The 20,480-nt window shown below is 45.6% G+C and overlaps 1 protein-coding gene across 10 annotated transcripts in view; it reads left to right on the top strand.

Annotated features, from left to right (window-relative positions):
* mapk10 (mitogen-activated protein kinase 10) overlaps positions 1 to 20,480 on the top strand; it is a 108,640-nt gene that overhangs the window by 61,244 nt on the left and 26,916 nt on the right. For 8 of the 10 annotated variants that reach the window (XM_071341651.1, XM_071341642.1, XM_071341615.1 and 5 more), the window contains 3 exons: positions 163 to 301; positions 1,331 to 1,496; positions 3,414 to 3,485. In XM_071341651.1, coding sequence (XP_071197752.1) covers positions 163 to 301; positions 1,331 to 1,496; positions 3,414 to 3,485 — 377 coding nt within the window. Of the gene's footprint in view, positions 1 to 162; positions 302 to 1,330; positions 1,497 to 3,413; positions 3,486 to 9,670; positions 9,743 to 20,480 lie in introns of all 10 variants that reach the window. The other 2 variants (XM_071341624.1, XM_071341608.1) reach the window with 1 other exon arrangement.

Genomic DNA, 20,480 nt, shown 5'->3' with positions numbered 1-20,480 from the left:
ACTTTCCCGCCATATTCAGATGCCGACTCAGGGTGATTACTACTAGTTGTGAAAACATGTCTATCTGTTTTGGAGCTCTAACTTTTAGATCTGTCTGGCCCGAAGTAGATCCATCACCACGGTACCCCACGTCTCTTCTTACTAACAGTGTCACTCTGTCAGGTACCTGTGTATGGAGCTGATGGATGCCAACCTGTGCCAGGTGATCCAGATGGAGCTGGACCATGAGAGAATGTCTTACCTGCTCTACCAGATGCTGTGTGGAATCAAACACCTGCACTCCGCTGGCATCATTCACAGGGTGAGATGGCGTGTGTGTGTGTGTGTGTGTGTGTGTGTGTGTGTGTGTGTGTGTGTGTGTGTGTGTGTGTGTGTGTGTGTGTGTGTGTGTGTGTGTGTGTGTGTGTGTGTGTGTGTGTGTGTGTGTGTGTGTGTGTGTGTGTGTGCGTGTGTGTGTGTGGCATCAAACACGTGCACTCCGCGGGCATCATTCACAGAGTGAGATGGCCTCTCTCTGTGTGTGTGTGTGTCTGTGTATGTGTGTGGCATCAAACACCTGCACTCCGCGGGCATCATTCACAGGGTGAGATGACCTCAGTTGTAGAAATATAATAAATAGAATGTAATTCTATGACTCCCAAATGGTGCAGGGGTCTAAGGCTAACTGTGGCACTAGAGATCTTGGTTAGAGTCCAGGCTCTGTCGCAGCCGGCAGCGACCTGTAGACCCATGGCGCACAATTGGCCCAGGGTCGTCTGGGTTAGGGGAGGGTTTGGCTCAGCGTCGTCCGGGTTAGGAGAGGGTTTGGCAGGGTGAGATTTCCTTGTCCCATTGTGCTCTAGCTACTCCTGTGGCGGGCCGGGCACATGCCCGCTGACGCGGTCGCCAGGTGTACGTTGTTTCCTCCGACACATTAGTGTGGCTGGCTTCCGGGTTAAGCGAGCAGTGTGTCAAGAAGCAGTGTGGCTTGGCTGGGTTGTGTTTCAGAGGACGGATGGCTCTCAACCTTCGCCTCTCCCGAGTCCATAGGGGAGTTGCAGCGATGGGACAAGACTGTAACTACCAATTGGATATCACAAAATTGTGGAGAAAAATGAATGTAATTCTATTTCTATGTCCTTTTTCACATATGAAACAGGACTTTAATCATGCTGAACATTACACTGCTTATAGCCCAGTGGGCAAAGCTGATGGAAATGACATCATTGCAACTGCCTCTGCCTGCTGGGATATGCCATCTGTGGACATTTAAACATACTCTAGTAGCTAGCACCACCTATTAAAGTTTTACCTCAGTAACCCTCATGTCTTGTTGTTGCTTTCCCCAAAGGACCTGAAACCTAGCAATATAGTGGTGAAATCTGATTGTACGCTGAAAATCCTGGACTTTGGCTTGGCTAGGACTGCAGGCACCAGCTTCATGATGACCCCGTACGTGGTGACGCGGTACTACAGAGCCCCAGAGGTCATCCTGGGCATGGGGTACAAAGAGAACGGTAAGACAGGTTCTAGAAGGGGTTCTGGTGTTCTGACACTGTAACATGCTACTGCTGGGATGTGTTCTAATACTTTAAGATGTGTTCTAATACTTTAAGATGTGTTCTAATACTTTAAGATGTGTTCTAATAGTTTAAAATGTGTTCTAATACTTTAAGATGTGTTCTAATACTTTAAGATGTGTTCTAATACTTTAAGATGTGTTCTAATACTTTAAGATGTGTTCTAATACTTTAAGATGTGTTCTAATAGTTTAAGATGTGTTCTAATACTTTAAGATGTGTTCTAATACTTTAAGATGTGTTCTAATAGTTTAAAATGTGTTCTAATACTTTAAGATGTGTTCTAATACTTTAAGATGTGTTCTAATACTTTAAGATGTGTTCTAATAGTTTAAGATGTGTTCTAATAGTTTAAGATGTGTTCTAATACTTTAACTAACCCACGGACTCCTCAGGTGTGGTAGTGTAACGTCTTCTTTATGACCCTAAGTTAGAATAAGTCTACAGTCAGTGGTCTGTAGACAGCAGGGGCCTCTGACAGCCTCTCCACATCATAGAGTAAATACGTGCTTAAATAAACCACAAGCAGTGGTGAGTGGGTAACCTTGGCTCTACGCTCATGAATACACTACTAGACGGAGGCCTGTAGGGTGAGAGGCCGGGAGGTGAGGCCATGTATTTCCTGCCACCAGCCAAGCCCCAGGAGACTGGCTTCTTCTCTCTCTCTCTTCATTAATGGAATAGTAATTTGTCTGCGTGCTACGTCTCTGACTAATTATAGTCTGAATAACCAACCGCCTCTTTCCCACGCTCTCTGTCAACAACATCTCTTCCTCAATTCCTCTTTCCTTGATTTCTCACATATTTGATGTATCCTATCCTTGCCACCTTCTCAAAACGCATTGGAGGAGAACTTGAGGGTTCCGAGGGGAGTGACCGAGGGGAGGGTTCCGAGGGGAGGGACCTAGGGGAGGGTTCCGAGGGGAGGGTTCCGAGGGGAGGGACCTAGGGGAGGGTTCCGAGGGGAGGGTTCCGAGGGGAGGGACCTAGGGGAGGGTTCCGAGGGGAGGGTTCCGAGGGGAGGATACCGAGGGGAGGGTTCCGAGGGGAGGGACCGAGGGGAGGGTTCCGAGGGGAGGGACCGAGGGGAGGGTTCCGAGGGGAGGGACCTAGGGGAGGGTTCCGACCGAGGGGAGGGTTCCGAGGGGAGGATACCGAGGGGAGGGTTCAGAGGGGAGGGACCGAGGGGAGGGTTCCGAGGGGAGGATACCGAGGGGAGGGTTCCGAGGGGAGGGACCTAGGGGAGGGTTCCGAGGGGAGGATACCGAGGGGAGGGTTCCGAGGGGAGGGACCTAGGGGAGGGTTCAGAGGGGAGGGACCTAGGGGAGGGTTCCGAGGGGAGGGACCTAGGGGAGGGTTCCCGAGGGGAGGGATCTAGGGGAGGGTTCCGAGGGGAGGGACCTAGGGGAGGGTTCTGAGAGGGCGACCTAAGGGAGGATTCCGAGGGGAGGGACCTAGGGGATGGTGTGAGGGGAGGGAGCTAGGCGAGGGTTTCCCGAGGGGAGGGACCTAGGGGAGGGTTCCGAGGGGAGGGACCTAGGGGAGGATTCCGAGGGGAGGGACCTAGGGGATGGTCCGAGGGGAGGGACCTAGGGGAGGATTCCGAGGGGAGGGACCTAGGGGATGGTCCGAGGGGAGGGACCTAGGGGAGGATTCCGAGGGGAGGGTTCCGAGGGGAGGGACCTAGGGGAGGGTTCCGAGGGGAGGGACTTAGGGACCTTCACGTCTAATACGTTTTGATAAAGAGGCGAGGAGAAAGGATGCGGGGAAAGAGGAACTGAGAAAGAGCCTACGGTTTTCTTTTCTAATGCTAACCTCTGACTTATCTCTCACTCTCTGTCTCTGTACCTGCAGTGGATATATGGTCGGTGGGGTGCATTATGGGAGAAATGGTGCGTCACAAAATTCTGTTCCCTGGCCGGGACTGTATCCTTACTTACTAAGATAATATACGTAATGTCAGTTGATCTTGATCAAAGAATAAGGTCAGCATTCAATCCAATCTGCTATAGCGCAGGGCACTATGCTGCTGACAATACATATTTTAAAGGCTATTTCCCCCAACATTCGCAGCGATCGCTTTCGTGGTAAACGCTGCGCAAGCGTAAATTACCCATAATAGTCTGTTACTGTGCTTTAATATGCCATTCTTTGAATCCCGGTCTAAGATTTGTGCCTGTAAAATGTGGATGAACAGGTATTTAATAAGTGATTTGTATCACAATAAAGGAAGTAGAGTACATACATCAAATCCTACCATCGGCCCAATTCTTTATACATGTATTTTTAGATGATTCTTCTCAGACTCTCTGAAGGTGAATCGATACCTGTCCTGTCCCCATCTGTTAGGTACTGACCTGTTCTCCTCTGTTAGGTACTGTCCTGTCCTCCTCTGTTAGGTACTGACCTGTTCTCCTCTGTTAGGTACTGTCCTGTCCCCATCTGTTAGGTACTGACCTGTTCTCCTCTGTTAGGTACTGGCCTGTCCTCCTCTGTTAGGTACTGGCCTGTTCTCCTCTGTTAGGTACTGTCCTGTCCTCCTCTGTTAGGTACTGACCTGTTCTCCTCTGTTAGGTACTGTCCTGTCATCCTCTGTTAGGTACTGGCCTGTTCTCCTCTGTTAGGTACTGTCCTGTCCTCCTCTGTTAGGTACTGACCTGTTCTCCTCTGTTAGGTACTGTCCTGTCCTCCTCTGTTAGGTACTGACCTGTTCTCCTCTGTTAGGTACTGACCTGTTCTCCTCTGTTAGGTACTGACCTGTTCTCCTCTGTTAGGTACTGACCTGTTCTCCTCTGTTAGGTACTGACCTGTTCTCCTCTGTTAGGTACTGACCTGTTCTCCTCTGTTAGGTACTGACCTGTTCTCCTCTGTTAGGTACTGACCTGTTCTCCTCTGTACCTTCTGTTAGGTACTGACCTGTTCTCCTCTGTTAGGTACTGACGTGTCCTCCTCTGTTAGGTACTGACCTGTCCTCCTCTGTTAGGTACTGGCCTGTCCTCCTCGTTAGGTACTGACCTGTTCTCCTCTGTTAGGTACTGACCTGTTCTCCTCTGTTAGGTACTGACCTGTTCTCCTCTGTTAGGTACTGACCTGTTCTCCTCTGTTAGGTACTGACCTGTTCTCCTCTGTTAGGTACTGACCTGTTCTCCTCTGTACCTTCTGTTAGGTACTGACCTGTTCTCCTCTGTTAGGTACTGACGTGTCCTCCTCTGTTAGGTACTGACCTGTCCTCCTCTGTTAGGTACTGGCCTGTCCTCCTCGTTAGGTACTGACCTGTTCTCCTCTGTTAGGTACTGTCCTGTCCCCATCTGTTAGGTACTGGCCTGTTAGGTACTGGCCTGTCCTCCTCGTTAGGTACTGACCTGTCCTCCTCTGTTAGGTACTGACCTGTCCTCCTCTGTTAGGTACTGGCCTGTCCTCCTCTGTTAGGTACTGGCCTGTTCTCCTCTGTTGGGTACTGGCCTGTCCTCCTCTGTTAGGTACTGGCCTGTCCCCATCTGTTAGGTTCTGGCCTGTCCTCCTCTGTTAGGTACTGGCCTGTTCTCCTCTGTTAGGTACTGGCCTGTTCTCCTCTGTTAGGTTCTGGCCTGTCCTCGTTAGGTACTGGCCTGTCCTCCTCTGTTAGGTACTGGCCTGTCCTCGTTAGGTACTGGCCTGTTCTCCTCTGTTAGGTTCTGGCCTGTCCTCCTCTGTTAGGTACTTGGCTGTTCTCCTCTGTTAGGTACTGACCTGTCCTCCTCTGTTAGGTACTGACCTGTCCTCCTCTGTTAGGTACTGACCTGTCCTCCTCTGTTAGGTACTGGGCTGTTCTCTCTGAAGGTGAATTGATACCTGGCCTGTCCTCCTCTGTTAGGTACTGGGCTGTTGTAGGTCTAGTGACTCTAACTAACTTGGCTGACTTCATAATAACTCTAATATTTCCATACTTTTATTATTAATTCACCATCTAATACATGAATTAACCTCTCTGAAAAGTTCTGTGTGTAATATTAACAAATTGCTTAATGTACGTTCTTACCAAGAAAGAAATGATCCATCCTGTTTTCAACCTCTTTATTCTGGTACCTCTTTATTCTGGTAGCTCTTTATTCTGGTACCTCTTTATTCTGGTACCTCTTTCGCAGAATGAGACATTCCTCACTCAGAATATTTATGCTTTTCTTAATTGATATATTTCTGGTGGCGAGTGTGTCTGCCTGGTGCGTGTTGTTTTACACTGTGAGAATCCAGAATATATTCTAAAGGCACTGTGGTCATTACTTTAAGGTAGTCAATGCCAATCAAAATGCCAGCAGAGTGAAATCTGTAAATTGGTTTTACAGTGGATTTTTACCAAGCTAGCACATATGAAAAGTTTCATTCCAAAATGATATATATTCATTTTCAGAAATGTTGGTAAATTAGCTTTTATTGTTTAAAGAACTTATGAAAGAGATTGCTGTGTTTTTTTCACTACCTAATCATGGCATGGGGTTGTTCAATGACAGATAAGTATTTGTTTGATGTCTGTCACTTTTAATTTCAGAGAGACAAATAATCATGTTTTGTTTCGAAACTCTACAGTATATCCACCTCACTCTCAGATAAATAAATAGTACTGCTAGGTTTTACACAGTCAAATGTGACAAAAAACTACATTTTTAATAAAGAACTGTATAAAATGATGCATTTGTGACATCAATATAAAAAACAATAATTAAAATGTATCAGTACGATTTGACATTTTAGTCATTTTGCAGATGCTTTTATCCAGAGCGACGTACAGTTAGTCCATTCATCTTAAGATCACTAGGTGAGACCACCACATATCACAGTCACAGGATAGTCCGGAGTTGATATTCACTTAATAATAAGGAATACCCTCGACCACGGCCACAAATTGGGCAAAACAAACATTCTTTCCTATTGACCCCCATTGTAAAAGAGCCCACTTCGTTGTCGATTTGTTTTTTGTTATAGAGAAATAACAAAACATGCCGAAAAGCTGCTGTGTTTTTCAATGTACATGTAACCAGGTCAAAGATCCCGACCTACGGTTCTCAATTGACCCACACAGGGAAATAGAGCCTGTGAGAAGAGCCCTGTGGATCAGGATATTCAACATGGGAGATTGGGACACATGGGGACCCAGTGTCCTAGTAGACAACACGTAGATATGTGTGTAGAAAACATTTAATCACAGGTAAGACATTTAACATGTTTAGTACAGTCTGTTTATAACTCACTACTTGTAGCTGTATAGTCCGTTTGTTTGTGTTGTTGGTCTTGGCTAGCTTAATGTTCTGGTTGGTAGCTAGCTAGCACTCACTCACATGGAGCAAAAACTTGACCTTTGTCAATCACAATTTTCTTGTTGTCTGCCTGTTTTAGTCAATTACATAACTACACGTAACAAAAGTACGACAGGTCTAAAGATGACTTTACAACATTGCCTGCTCCCTAGCGTTCTCACTACTTAGAAACACTTAATTGTAGGGCTTACCTCATGCCCATTTTCATAACCGTTGACCGTTACAAAGGTACAACTTTTGGTGTGAGCCAATGGGGTAACCTAGGTAACCACAGGTTGTTTTCCCCACAGGCAGCCAGGTCCTCGACGTTCTATCTAATACCGACTGGGACTATACGAACATTCAGGTCCTCGACGTTCTATCTAATACCGACTGGGACTATACGAACATTCAGGTCCTCGACGTTCTATCTAATACCGACTGGGACTATACGAACATTCAGGTCCTCGACGTTCTCTCTAATACCGACTGGGACTATACGAACATTCAGATCCTCGACGTTCTATCTAATACCGACTGGGACTATACGAACATTCAGGTCCTCGACGTTCTATCTAATACCGACTGGGACTATACGAACATTCAGGTCCTCGACGTTCTATCTAATACCGACTGGGACTATACGAACATTCAGGTCCTCGACGTTCTGTCTAATACCGACTGGGACTATACGAACATTCCATTCCAGCTAAACAATGGAAATATAGCACTTCGCAACAAAAAAAAACCATTTTAACACACATCTATAATCTATTCATTAAAAATCTGAGAAAAGTAATATTTTACACACACATGAATCTAACCATAAGCATTCATTTCTGATGAAAAAACACAAATGTGAAAAATTACTGGATATAGCATTTTGGAACGAAGCTATTCATATCCACTAGAGAGTGGCTTTACCCTGCTTTAGAAAAGCCCTGTTAGAACAGGTACAGTGGGGAGAACAAGTATTTGATACACTGCCGATTTTGCAGGTTTTCCTACTTACAAAGCATGTAGAGGTCTGTAATTTTTATCATAGGTACACTTCAACTGTGAGAGACGGAATCTAAAACAAAAATCCAGAAAATCACATTGTATGATTTTTAAGTAATTAATTTGCATTTTATTGCATGACATAAGTATTTGATCACCTACCAACCAGTAAGAATTCCGGCTCTCACAGACCTGTTAGTTTTTCTTTAAGAAGCCCTCCTGTTCTCCACTCATTACCTGTATTAACTGCACCTGTTTGAACTCGTTACCTGTATAAAAGACACCTGTCCACACGCTCAATCAAACAGACTCCAACCTCTCCACAATGGCCAAGACCAGAGAGCTGTGTAAGGACATCAGGGATAAAATTGTAGACCTGCACAAGGCTGGGATGGGCTACAGGACAATAGGCAAGCAGCTTGGTGAGAAGGCAACAACTGTTGGCGCAATTATTAGAAAATGGAAGAAGTTCAGATGACGGTCAATCACCCTCGGTCTGGGGCTCCATGCAAGATATCACCTCGTGGGGCATCAATGATCATGAGGAAGGTGAGGGATCAGCCCAGAACTACACGGCAGGACCTGGTCAATGACCTGAAGAGAGCTGGGACCACAGTCTCAAAGAAAACCATTAGTAACACACTACGCCGTCATGGATTAAAATCCTGCAGCGCACGCAAGGTCCCCCTGCTCAAGCCAGCGCATGTCCAGGCCCGTCTGAAGTTTGCCAATGACCATCTGGATGATCCAGAGGAGGAATGGGAGAAGGTCATGTGGTCTGATGAGACAAAAATATAACTTTTTGGTCTAAACTCCACTCGCTGTGTTTGGAGGAAGAAGAAGGATGAGTACAACCCCAAGAACCCATCCCAAACGTGAAGCATGGAGGTGGAAACATCATTCTTTGGGGCTGCTTTTCTGCAAAGGGGACAGGACGACTGCACCGTATTGAGGGGAGGATGGATGGGGCCATGTATCGCGAGATCTTGGCCAACAACCTCCTTCCCTCAGTAAGAGCATTGAAGATGGGTCGTGGCTGGGTCTTCCAGCATGACAACGACCCGAAACACACAGCCAGGGCAACTAAGGAGTGGCTCCGTAAGAAGCATCTCAAGTTCCTGGAGTGGTCTAGCCAGTCTCCAGACCTGAATCCAATAGAAAATCTTTGGAGGGAGCTGAAATTCCGTATTGCCCAGCGACAGCCCCGAAACCTGAAGGATCTGGAGAAGGTCTGTATGGAGGAGTGGGCCAAAATCCCTGCTGCAGTGTGTGCAAACCTGGTCAAGAACTAGAGGAAACGTATGATCTCTGTAATTGCAAACAAAGGTTTCTGTACCAAATATTAAGTTCTGCTTTTCTGATGTATCAAATACTTATGTCATGCAATAAAATGCAAATTAATTACTTAAAAATCATACAATGTGATTTTCTGGATTTTTGTTTTAGATTCCGTCTCTCACAGTTGAAGTGTACCTATGATAAAAATTACAGACCTCTACATGCTTTGTAAGTAGGAAAACCTGCAAAATCGGCAGTGTATCAAATACTTGTTCTCCCCACTGTATGTGTCATGTTGTATGTCTGGGCGCAGTGTGTGGTTGATGGAGTTAGTATCACAGGAGGTTGGTGGCACCTTAATTGGGGAGGACGGACTCGTGGTAATGGCTGAAGCAGAATCGGTGGAATGGTATCAAATACATCAAACACATGGTTTGATGCCATTCCATTTGCTCCCTTCCAGCCATTATTACGAGCCGTCCTCCCCTCAGCAGCCTCCACTGGGTTTGTATGTCATGTGTCATACATGCTGAGTGACTGGTATGGGACTGTGTCTGGCTGCAGTGGACATGTGGTCTGTGGGCTGCATCTTTGGAGAGGTGATAAGAGGGACAGTGCTGTTCCCAGGCACCGACCGTATCCTTGCCTCACTTCTGGAACTGTCATCAACACTATACTGCACACTGCTAGAAGAAATGGCGCTGTGAAGAACCAAATAGGGTTCAATGGCTAGCGACATACAGTATATGCCCTATAGAACCTTTAGATAAAAGGGACAGTTCTGTTGTTAGGCACCGACCGTATCCTTGCCTCCTTCTATACACTATAACTAGTATTAACACAATAGCCTCCTTTTTCCTGATTGTGTCCACATCCTGATTGTGTCCACATTTGTAGACGGGTGTAGATGATCAAAAGGCACATTGGGATCTGATTGTGATCAGATCTTCCTGACCACCTCTGGTGATAGTCAGGCACGCATTATGTCTGGATTTCTCACAAGTGTAGACGGATCTGGTCAGTAAAAGCATATAAAATCATCATTATTCTGCCTTTTAAAATCATTGACTGCTGGCGCCATTGACTTTTGACATCAATATGTGTTTTAAAAGAAATCAATAATATTTTAGAAGAATATCTGTCAAATAATTTGCATACAGGGAGGGACAGGGACATTTGGTCACAATGCAGACACAGTGGAGGGATAATAAACGCATTTTAATACCACGTGTAGACATATATCTGAAAATCTGGGCACAATCAGAATGTGGTTCAGATCAGGACCAAGGATGCATGTTAGCGCCAGGTATAAACGGGGCCAATGATACAACAAGCTCCATAGATCTGCTACTAGCGCACCACAGCTAACTAGCTAGCGATTTCACACCTACGTCATTCTGGCTTTGTTCCAGTCTTTACAGGCTACAACATACAGTATCAGGGCTGTCATTGAGACGAGCAGTTTGAACACCATCATAAAAGCGGAAAATGTTGAAAATAGTGTAAATTCAAGATGATGGGGATACTGATAATATTTAAGGGGGATTGTCAGTATAAAAAAGTAAATGCTTTCTTTTAAAACACAAATTAAGATATGTAGCTATATGGAAAGGTTTTAGAATACATTTCAGCAAATTCTTTTAATCAAATTAGACGAGCTAAACATCCGTGTAGAATAATTTTAGGGAATGAATGAAAAGGTCCCCAAGCTTCTCATCTCACAGCATGGTGTAGATGTGAATCCCAAAGTGTGATGTAGACAAAGAGGGAATGAAGCCGACGTTCCAGCAGGATGAGCTCATGTGCTTCTGGATGTCCTGGCTGGCTGGCAGGCATCCTCTACCACCCCCCTCTGAGAACGTTGGGAGATGGAGAGAACAAAGACTCAGCCATCTCCACCATCACCCCCCCGCCTTCCTCAGCTTGGCCACCTCCTATTCACCTACATACAAATATACACACACACACACACACACACACACACACACACACACACACACACACACACACACACACACACACACACACACACACACACACACACACACACACACACCATCCTTACCCCTCTGTTCCTATCCTAAAATAGTGCTGATCATTCAAATCAATTCAAGTTTATTTGCCATTTTGTAATAAATTAAATGGAAATCTTACCAGAACTCTCATAATAATAAAATAAAACAGCAATCTTAACACAAAATCACACCAACCAGCCTCTGGAACATTCTACAGTACCCCTTCTTCTGCCTTCATATTGATAAAATATATTTTATACAGTCCAGAGAGAACTTTGGGATGTTCCAATCTGCTATCTGCTACTTTTAAAACCCACCTTAAGCGCACATGTACAGGCATCTTATCTTAACCCAGGACTGGGGAACAGTTTATTAAATGATAGGAAGCCAAGGAGAAAAGCATTGACTCTGTTCTATACCACTGTGTCCCAAATGGCATCTTACTGTATTCCTTATAGTGCACTACTTTTGACCAGGGCCCAAAGTGGGAAGTAGTGCACTATATAGGGAAAAGGGTTCCATTTTGGAATGCACTCTGGAATGCACACTGCTTCACTGAGAGATTAAGGGCTCGATTCAATCTGTTTCGCTGAAGTTCAGCATTACAGCGTGATTGAAATTTCAAAGGCAATTTTCCCGCATTAGCGGAGACTGCATTCACGATAAACGCTACATACGTTGGCTAAATTACCTTTACATTTATATCGCTCAATTGGTAACGCTTCAGCCAAACAGATTGAATAGAGCCCTAGGTAGCTCTTTAATTAAGGATATGGGAGAATGGGGAGTGCTGATGCAATAATAACAAAAGCTTTAGTATTAATAGGGTCTTTCTTATAGCAGATTAAAGGAGTGGAATTACCATTGTAGATGAGATGAGGAGAGGGGAGGAATGAACTCCTCACCCCGGCCCAGATCACTCTGACCAATAGAACACTCAGACAGAACTCTCTATGCATCGTCCTGACACATGCATGTCTTGCGTCAGTATAGAAGAGGTACTGTAGTACTAGTTTTAATAATCCACAAAGTGCCAGAAAATATCTATTTTATGACCCCTTTTATTTGTTTATTTGTCAGGGACCATGCACAACAAGTATTGCTGCAGATTTAGCTACAGTACTTGACTCCATTCTATCGGTAGTCCCTAGTACAGGGTTTCCCAAACCAGGTCCCGGGGACCCCAGGGGGGGCACGTTATGGGTTTTTGCTCTAGCACTACACAGCTGATTCAAATAATCAAAGCTTAATGATGAGTTGATTATTTGAATCGGCTGTGTAGTCCTATAGCAAAGGGTCCTCAGGACTGAGTTTGGAAAACGCTGCCCTAGTACCAAGTTAACACTGTTTTGTGTTAATCCATAGATAGGTGTACAAGGCCTTGTTTGTTGGTGAACCAACTTAATGTCCATACGGGCCACTGACTGCACAATATCGTACAATGTTGATCAACATTTGTTTGGACTGTCAGACTAGGAAGAGATCTGTTTGTTTACCGTGATTGAACTGATTAAATGGTCAATCTGCAATTCAAGCAATAACAAAGCAGCCACCATGGCACTGTTATGGTAAACAGCTGAGGGATGGGGCTGGAGAAATGTAATCACCCTCAAATTCATAGACAGAGCTATGGATGCACAACTGACGATCCATGATATCAACATGATAGCTTGTACCATGTTTTGAGGCTACATTATACAGTGTTTGATTACAAACGAAGGAGTTAAACAAGATTCTATTCTGGGTTCTAGTAGTAGCAGCAGCAGCAGTAGTAGTAGTAGGAGTAGTAGCAGCAGCAGCAGTAGTATTAGTACTACTAGTAGTAACAGTAGTAGTAGGAGCAGTAGTAGCAGCAGCAGCAGTAGTAGTAGTAGGAGTAGTAGTAGCAGCAGCAGCAGCAGTAGTAGTAGTAGTAGCAGCAGTAGTAGTAGTAGTAGTAGCAGCAGTAGTAGTAGTAGTAGTAGCAGTAGTAGTAGGAGCAGTAGTAGTAGTAGTAGTAGTAGTAGCAGTAGTAGTAGTAGCAGTAGTAGTAGTAGTAGCAGCAGCAGCAGGAGTAATAGTAGCAGCAGCGGTAGTAGTAGTAGTAGTAGTAGTAGTACTAGTAGTAGCAGTAGTAGCAGTGGCAGCAGCAGCAGCAGCAGTAGTTGGAGTAGTAGCAGCAGCAGCAGTAGTATTAGTACTACTAGTAGTAACAGTAGTAGTAGGAGCAGTAGTAGCAGCAGCAGCAGTAGTAGTAGTAGGAGTAGTAGTAGTAGTAGCAGCAGTAGTAGTAGTAGCAGCAGTAGTAGTAGTAGTAGCAGCAGTAGTAGTAGGAGCAGTAGTAGTAGTAGTAGTAGTAGTAGCAGTAGTAGTAGTAGCAGTAGTAGTAGTAGTAGCAGCAGCAGCAGGAGTAATAGTAGCAGCAGCGGTAGTAGTAGTAGTAGTAGTAGTAGTAGTAGCAGCAGTAGTAGTAGTACTAGTAGTAGCAGTAGTAGCAGTGGCAGCAGCAGCAGCAGCAGTAGTAGGAGTACTAGCAGCAGCAGCAGTAGTATTAGTACTACTAGTAGTAACAGTAGTAGTAGGAGCAGTAGTAGCAGCAGTAATTGCAGTAGTAGTAGTAGTAGTAGTAGTAGTAGCAGCAGTAGTAATAGTAGTAGTAGCAGCAGCAGTAGTAGTAGTAGTAGGAGTAATAGTAGCAGCAGCGGTAGTAGTAGTAGTAGTAGTAGTAGCAGCAGCAGTAGTAGTAGTACTAGTAGTAGTAGTAGTAGCAGTAGTAGCAGTGGCAGCAGCAGCAGTAGTAGGAGTACTAGTAGCAGCAGCAGTAGTATTAGTACTACTAGTAGTAGTAGTAGAAGTGGCAGCAGCAGCAGTAGTAGTAGTAGGAACAGTAGTCGCAGTAGTAGTAGTAGCAGTAGTAGTAGGAGCAGTAGGAGTAGCAGCAGCAGTAGTAGTACTAGTAGTACTAGTAGCAGTAGTAGCAGTGACAGCAGCAGTAGTAGTACTACTAGTAGTAGTAGCATCAGCAGGAGTAGTAGTATTTGTAGTAGTAGTAGTAGTAGCAATATGATAAGTAGTAGTACCAGTAGTAGTAGTTGCAGCAGTAGTAATAGAAGTAGTAGTAGTAGTAGTATCAGTAGTTGCAGTAGGAGTAGTAGTAGCAGTAGTAGTAGGAGTGGTAGTAGCAGCAGTAGGATAAGTAGTAGTAGTAGCAGTAGTAGTAATAGCAGTAGTAGTAGCAGTAGGTGTAGTAGCAGTAGTAGTAGCAGTAGTAGTAGCAGTAGTAATATCGGTAGTAGTAGTAGTAGCAGTAGTAGTAGTAGTAGCATCAGTGGTAGTAGTATCAGTAGTAGTAGTAGCAGTAGTAGGAGTAGTAATAGCAGTAGGAGTAGTAGTCGCAGCAGTAGTAGTAGTAGTGGTGGTAGCAGCAGTAGTAGTAGTGGTAGCAACAGCAGCAGTAGTAGTAGTAGTAGGAGTAGTAGTATTAGGAGTAGTAATAGCAGTAGGAGTAGTAGTAGCAGTAGTAGTAGGAGTGGTAGTAGCAGAGGCAGTAGCAGTAGCAGTAGAAGTAGTAGTAGTAGCAGCAGTAGTAGTAGTAGTGGTGGTAGCAGTAGTAGTAGTAGCAGTAGTAGCAGTAGGATAAGTAGTAGTAGGAGTAGTAGTAGTAGCAGTAGTAGTAGAAGTAGTAGCAGTATAAGTAGTTGTAGGAACATTAGTAGTAGTAGTAGCAGTAGAAGTAGTAGCAGTAGAAGTAGTAGCAGTAGAAGTAGTAGTAGCAGTAGTAGTAGTAGCAGCAGTAGTAGTAGTAGTGGTGGTAGCAGCAGTAGTAGTAGTGGTAGCAACAGCAGCAGTAGTAGTAGTAGTAGGAGTAGTAGTAGCAGCAGCAGTAGTAGTAGAACTATTAGTAGTAGTAGCAGTGGCAGCAGCAGCAGTAATAGCAGTAGGAGTAGGAGTAGGAGTAGCAGTAGGATAAGTAGTAGTAGCAGTAGTAGTAGTAGTAGCAGTAGTAGTAGCAGTAGAAGTAGTAGCAGTAGTAGTAATGGTAGTAGTAGCAGTAGCAGCAGCAGCAGTAATAGCAGTAGGAGTGGTAGTAGTAGCAGTAGTAGCAGCAGTAGTAGTACTATTAGTAGTAGTAGCAGTAGTAGTAGTACTATTAGTAGTAGTAGCAGTAGGAATAGTAGTAGTAGTAGTAGCAGTAGTAGCAGTAGGATAAGTAGTAGTAGCAGTAGTAGTAGAAGTAGTAGCAGTAGAAGTAGTAGTAGGAACATTAGTAGTAGTAGTAGCAGTAGAAGTAGTAGTAGTCCACTTGTCATTCCAATCTCCTTTGCATTAGCGTATCCTCTTCTGTAGCCTGTCAACTATGTGTCTGTCTATCCCTGTTCTCTCCTCTCTGCACAGACCATACAAACGCTTCACACCGCGTGGCCGCTGCTACTCTAACCTGGTGGTCCCAGCGCGCACGACCCACGTGGAGTTCCAGGTCTCAGGCAGCCTCTGGAACTGCCGATCTGCGGCCAACAAGGCAGAGTTCATCTCAGCCTATGCTTCCCTCCAGTCCCTCGACTTCTTGGCACTGACGGAAACATGGATTACCACTGATAACACTGCTACTCCTACTGCTCTCTCCTCGTCTGCCCACGTGTTCTCGCACACCCCGAGAGCTTCTGGTCAGCGGGGTGGTGGCACTGGGATCCTCATCTCTCCCAAGTGGACATTCTCTCTTTCTCCCCTGACCCATCTGTCTATCGCCTCCTTTGAATTCCATGCTGTCACAGTTACCAGCCCTTTCAAGCTTAACATCCTTATCATTTATCGCCCTCCAGGTTCCCTTGGAGAGTTCATCAATGAGCTTGACGCCCTGATAAGTTCCTTTCCTGAGGATGGCTCACCTCTCACAGTTCTGGGTGACTTTAACCTCCCCACGTCTACCTTTGACTCATTCCTCTCTGCCTCCTTCTTTCCACTCCTCTCCTCTTTTGACCTCACCCTCTCACCTTCCCCCCCTACTCACAAGGCAGGCAATACGCTTGACCTCATCTTTACTAGATGCTGTTCTTCCACTAATCTCATTGCAACTCCCCTCCAAGTCTCCGACCACTACCTTGTATCCTTTTCCCTCTCGCTCTCATCCAACACTTCCTACACTGCCCCTACTCGGATGGTATCGCGCCGTCCCAACCTTCGCTCTCTCTCCCCCGCTACTCTCTCCGCTTCCATCCTATCATCTCTTCCCTCTGCTCAAACCTTCTCCAACCTATCTCCTGATTCTGCCTCCTCAACCCTCCTCTCCTCCCTTTCTGCATCCTTTGACTCTCTATGTCCCCTATCCTCCAAGCCGGCTCGGTCCTCCCCTCCTGCTCCGTGGCTCGACGACTCATTGCGAGCTCACAGAACAGGGCTCCGGGCAGCCGAGCGGAAATGGAGGAAAACTCGCCTCCCTGCGGACCTGGCATCCTTTCACTCCCTCCTCTCTACATTCTCCTCTTCTGTCTCTGCTGCTAAAGCCAATTTCTACCACTCTAAATTCCAAGCATCTGCCTCTAACCCTAGGAAGCTCTTTGCCACCTTCTCCTCCCTCCTGAATCCTCCTCCCCCTCCTCCCCCCTCCTCCCTCTCTGCTGATGACTTCGTCAACCATTTTGAAAAGAAGGTCGACGACATCCGATCCTCGTTTGCTAAGTCAAACGACACCGCTGGTTCTGCTCACACTGCCCTACCCTGTGCTTTGTCCTCTTTCTCCCCTCTCTCTCCAGATGAAATCTCGCGTCTTGTGACGGCCGGCCGCCCAACAACCTGCCCGCTTGACCCTATCCCCTCCTCTCTTCTCCAGACCATTTCCGGAGACCTTCTCCCTTACCTCACCTCGCTCATCAACTCATCCTTGACCGCTGGCTACGTCCCTTCCGTCTTCAAGAGAGCGAGAGTTGCACCCCTTCTGAAAAAACCTACACTCGATCCCTCCGATGTCAACAACTACAGACCAGTATCCCTTCTTTCTTTTCTCTCCAAAACTCTTGAACGTGCCGTCCTTGGCCAGCTCTCCTGCTATCTCTCTCAGAATGACCTTCTTGATCCAAATCAGTCAGGTTTCAAGACTAGTCATTCAACTGAGACTGCTCTTCTCTGTGTCACGGAGGCGCTCCGCACTGCTAAAGCTAACTCTCTCTCCTCTGCTCTCATCCTTCTAGACCTATCGGCTGCCTTTGATACTGTGAACCATCAGATCCTCCTCTCCACCCTCTCCGAGCTGGGCATCTCCGGCGCGGCCCACGCTTGGATTGCGTCCTACCTGACAGGTCGCTCCTACCAGGTGGCGTGGCGAGAATCTGTCTCCGCACCACGTGCTCTCACCACTGGTGTCCCCCAGGGCTCTGTTCTAGGCCCTCTCCTATTCTCGCTATACACCAAGTCACTTGGCTCTGTCATATCCTCACATGGTCTCTCCTATCATTGCTATGCAGACGACACACAATTAATCTTCTCCTTTCCCCCCTCTGATAACCAGGTGGTGAATCGCATCTCTGCATGTCTGGCAGACATATCAGTGTGGATGACGGATCACCACCTCAAGCTGAACCTCGGCAAGACGGAGCTGCTCTTCCTCCCGGGGAAGGACTGCCCGTTCCATGATCTCGCCATCACGGTTGACAACTCCATTGTGTCCTCCTCCCAGAGTGCTAAGAACCTTGGCGTGATCCTGGACAACACCCTGTCGTTCTCAACTAACATCAAGGCGGTGACCCGTTCCTGTAGGTTCATGCTCTACAACATTCGCAGAGTACGACCCTGCCTCACGCAGGAAGCGGCGCAGGTCCTAATCCAGGCACTTGTCATCTCCCGTCTGGATTACTGCAACTCGCTGTTGGCTGGGCTCCCTGCCTGTGCCATTAAACCCCTACAACTCATCCAGAACGCCGCAGCCCGTCTGGTGTTCAACTTTCCCAAGTTCGCTCACGTCACCCCGCTCCTCCGCTCTCTCCACTGGCTTCCAGTTGAAGCTCGCATCCGCTACAAGACCATGGTGCTTGCCTACGGAGCTGTGAGGGGAACGGCACCTCCGTACCTTCAGGCTCTGATCAGGCCCTACACCCAAACAAGGGCACTGCGTTCATCCACCTCTGGCCTGCTCGCCTCCCTACCTCTGAGGAAGTACAGTTCCCGCTCAGCCCAGTCAAAACTGTTCGCTGCTCTGGCACCCCAATGGTGGAACAAACTCCCTCACGACGCCAGGTCAGCAGAGTCAATCACCACCTTCCGGAGACACCTGAAACCCCACCTCTTTAAGGAATACCTAGGATAGGATAAAGTAATCCTTCTAACCCCCCCCTTAAAAGAGTTAGATGCACTATTGTAAAGTGGTTGTTCCACTGGATATCATAAGGTGAATGCACCAATTTGTAAGTCGCTCTGGATAAGAGCGTCTGCTAAATGACTTAAATGTAAATGTAAATGTAGTAGTAGCATTAGAAGTAGTATTAGTAGCAGTGGTAGTAGTAGTAGTAGTAGTAGTAGTAGTAGCAGTAGCAGTAGGATATGTAGTAGTAGTAGCAGTAGTAGTAGTGACAGTAGTAGTAGCATTAGTAGTAGTAGCAGTAGAAGTAGTAGCAGTAGAAGTAGTAGTAGTAGTAGTAGTAGCAGCAGCAGTAGTAGTAGTAGTAGCAGTAGCAGTAGGATAAGTAGCAGTAGCAGTAGTAGTAGCAGTAGTAGTAGTAGCAGTAGTAGTAGCATTAGTAGTAGCAGTAGCAGTAGAAGTAGTAGCAGTAGAAGTAGTAGAAGTAGTAGCAGTAGAAGTAGTAGTAGCAGCAGTAGTAGCAGTAGAAGTAGTAGCAGTAGGATACGTAGTAGTAGCAGTAGTAGTAGTAGCATTAGTAGTAGCAGTAGAAGTAGTAGCAGTAGAAGTAGTAGTAGTAGCATTAGTAGTAGTAGTAGCAGTAGAATTAGTAGTAGTAGCAGTAGAAATTGTCGTAGTAGTAGTGGTATTGGCTGTATAAGTAGTCGTAGTAGCAGTATTAGCAGTATCGGTAGTAGTAGCAGTAGACGTAGTAGTAGTAGAAGTAGTAGTAGTAGCAGTAGTAGTAGTAGTAGCAGTAGCAGTAGTTGTAGTATCAGTAGTATCAGTAGTAATAGTGGCAGTAGTAGTAGTAGCAGTAGCAGTAGTTGTAGTAGCATCAGTGGTAGTACAATCAGTAGTTGTAGCAGTAGTAGTAGTAGGAGTAGCAGTAGTAGTAGTATCAGTAGTATTAGGAGTAGGAGTAGTAGTAGTAGTAGTAGTAGTAGTAGTAGTAGTAGTAGTAGTAGTATCAGTAGTAGTAGTAGTAGTAGTAGTAGTATCAGTCGTAGTAGGAGTAGTATCAGTAGCATTAGGAGTAGTAGTAGTAGCAGTAGTGTCAGTAGTAGTAGAAGGAGGAGGAGTATTAGCGTTAGTAGGAGTAGTGGTAGTAGTAGTATCAGTAGTAGTTGTAGTAGCAGTGGTAGTAGTATCAGTAGTAGTAGTAGTATCAGTAGTAGTAGTATCAGTAGTAGTAGTAGTTTCAGTAGTAGTAGTAGCAGTAGTAGCAGTAGTAGTAGTTGTAGTATTATCAGTAGTAGTAGTAGTAGTAGTTTCAGTAGTAACAGTAGTAGTAGTAGTAGGAGTAGTATCTGTCGTAGTAGTATCAGTAGTAGTAGTAGTAGTAGCATCAGCAGTATCAGTAGTAGTAGTTGTATCAGCATTAGGAGTAGTAGTAGTAGTATCAGTAGTAGTCGTAGTAGTATCAGTAGTAGTAGTAGCAGTGGTAGTTGTAGTAGTAGTATCAGTAGTAGACGTATCTTTAGCAGTAGCAGTAGTAGTAGGATTAGTAGTAATAGCAGTTGTAGTAGTAGCAGCAGTAGTAGTAATAGTAGTAGTAGTAGTAGTGTCAGTAGTAGTAGTGTCAGTAGTAGTAGTAGTAGTAGTAGTAGTAGTTGTAGTAGTAGTAGCATCAGTAGTAGTAGTAGTAGTAGCAGTAGGAGTAGTAGTAGTAGCAGTAGTAGTAGTAGTAGTAGCAGTTTTAGTAGTAGTAGTAGTAGCAGTAGTAGTAGTGTCAGTAGTAGTGGTGTCAGTAGTGTCAGTAGTAGTAGTAGCAGTAGTAGTAGTAGTAGTAGTAGCAGTTGTAGGAGTAGCAGTAGTAGTAGTATCAGTAGTAGTAGTGTCAGTAGTAGTAGTAGTAATACTAGTAGTATCAGTAGTAGTGGTGTCAGTAGTGTCAGTAGTAGTAGTAGCAGCAATAGTAGTAGAAGTGTCAGTAGTAGTAGTGTCAGTAGTGTCAGTAGTAGTAGTAGAAACAGTAGTAGTAGTAGTAGCAGTAGTAGTAGTGTCAGTAGTGTCAGTAGTAGTAGCAGCAGCAGCAGTAGTAGTAGTAGTA

Source organism: Salvelinus alpinus, chromosome 1, assembly GCF_045679555.1.
Source record: "Salvelinus alpinus chromosome 1, SLU_Salpinus.1, whole genome shotgun sequence".
Taxonomy (NCBI): Eukaryota; Metazoa; Chordata; class Actinopteri; order Salmoniformes; family Salmonidae; genus Salvelinus; species Salvelinus alpinus.
The sequence above is the reverse complement of the archived record's forward strand: the minus strand, read 5'-3'. Positions and strand labels throughout refer to the sequence as shown.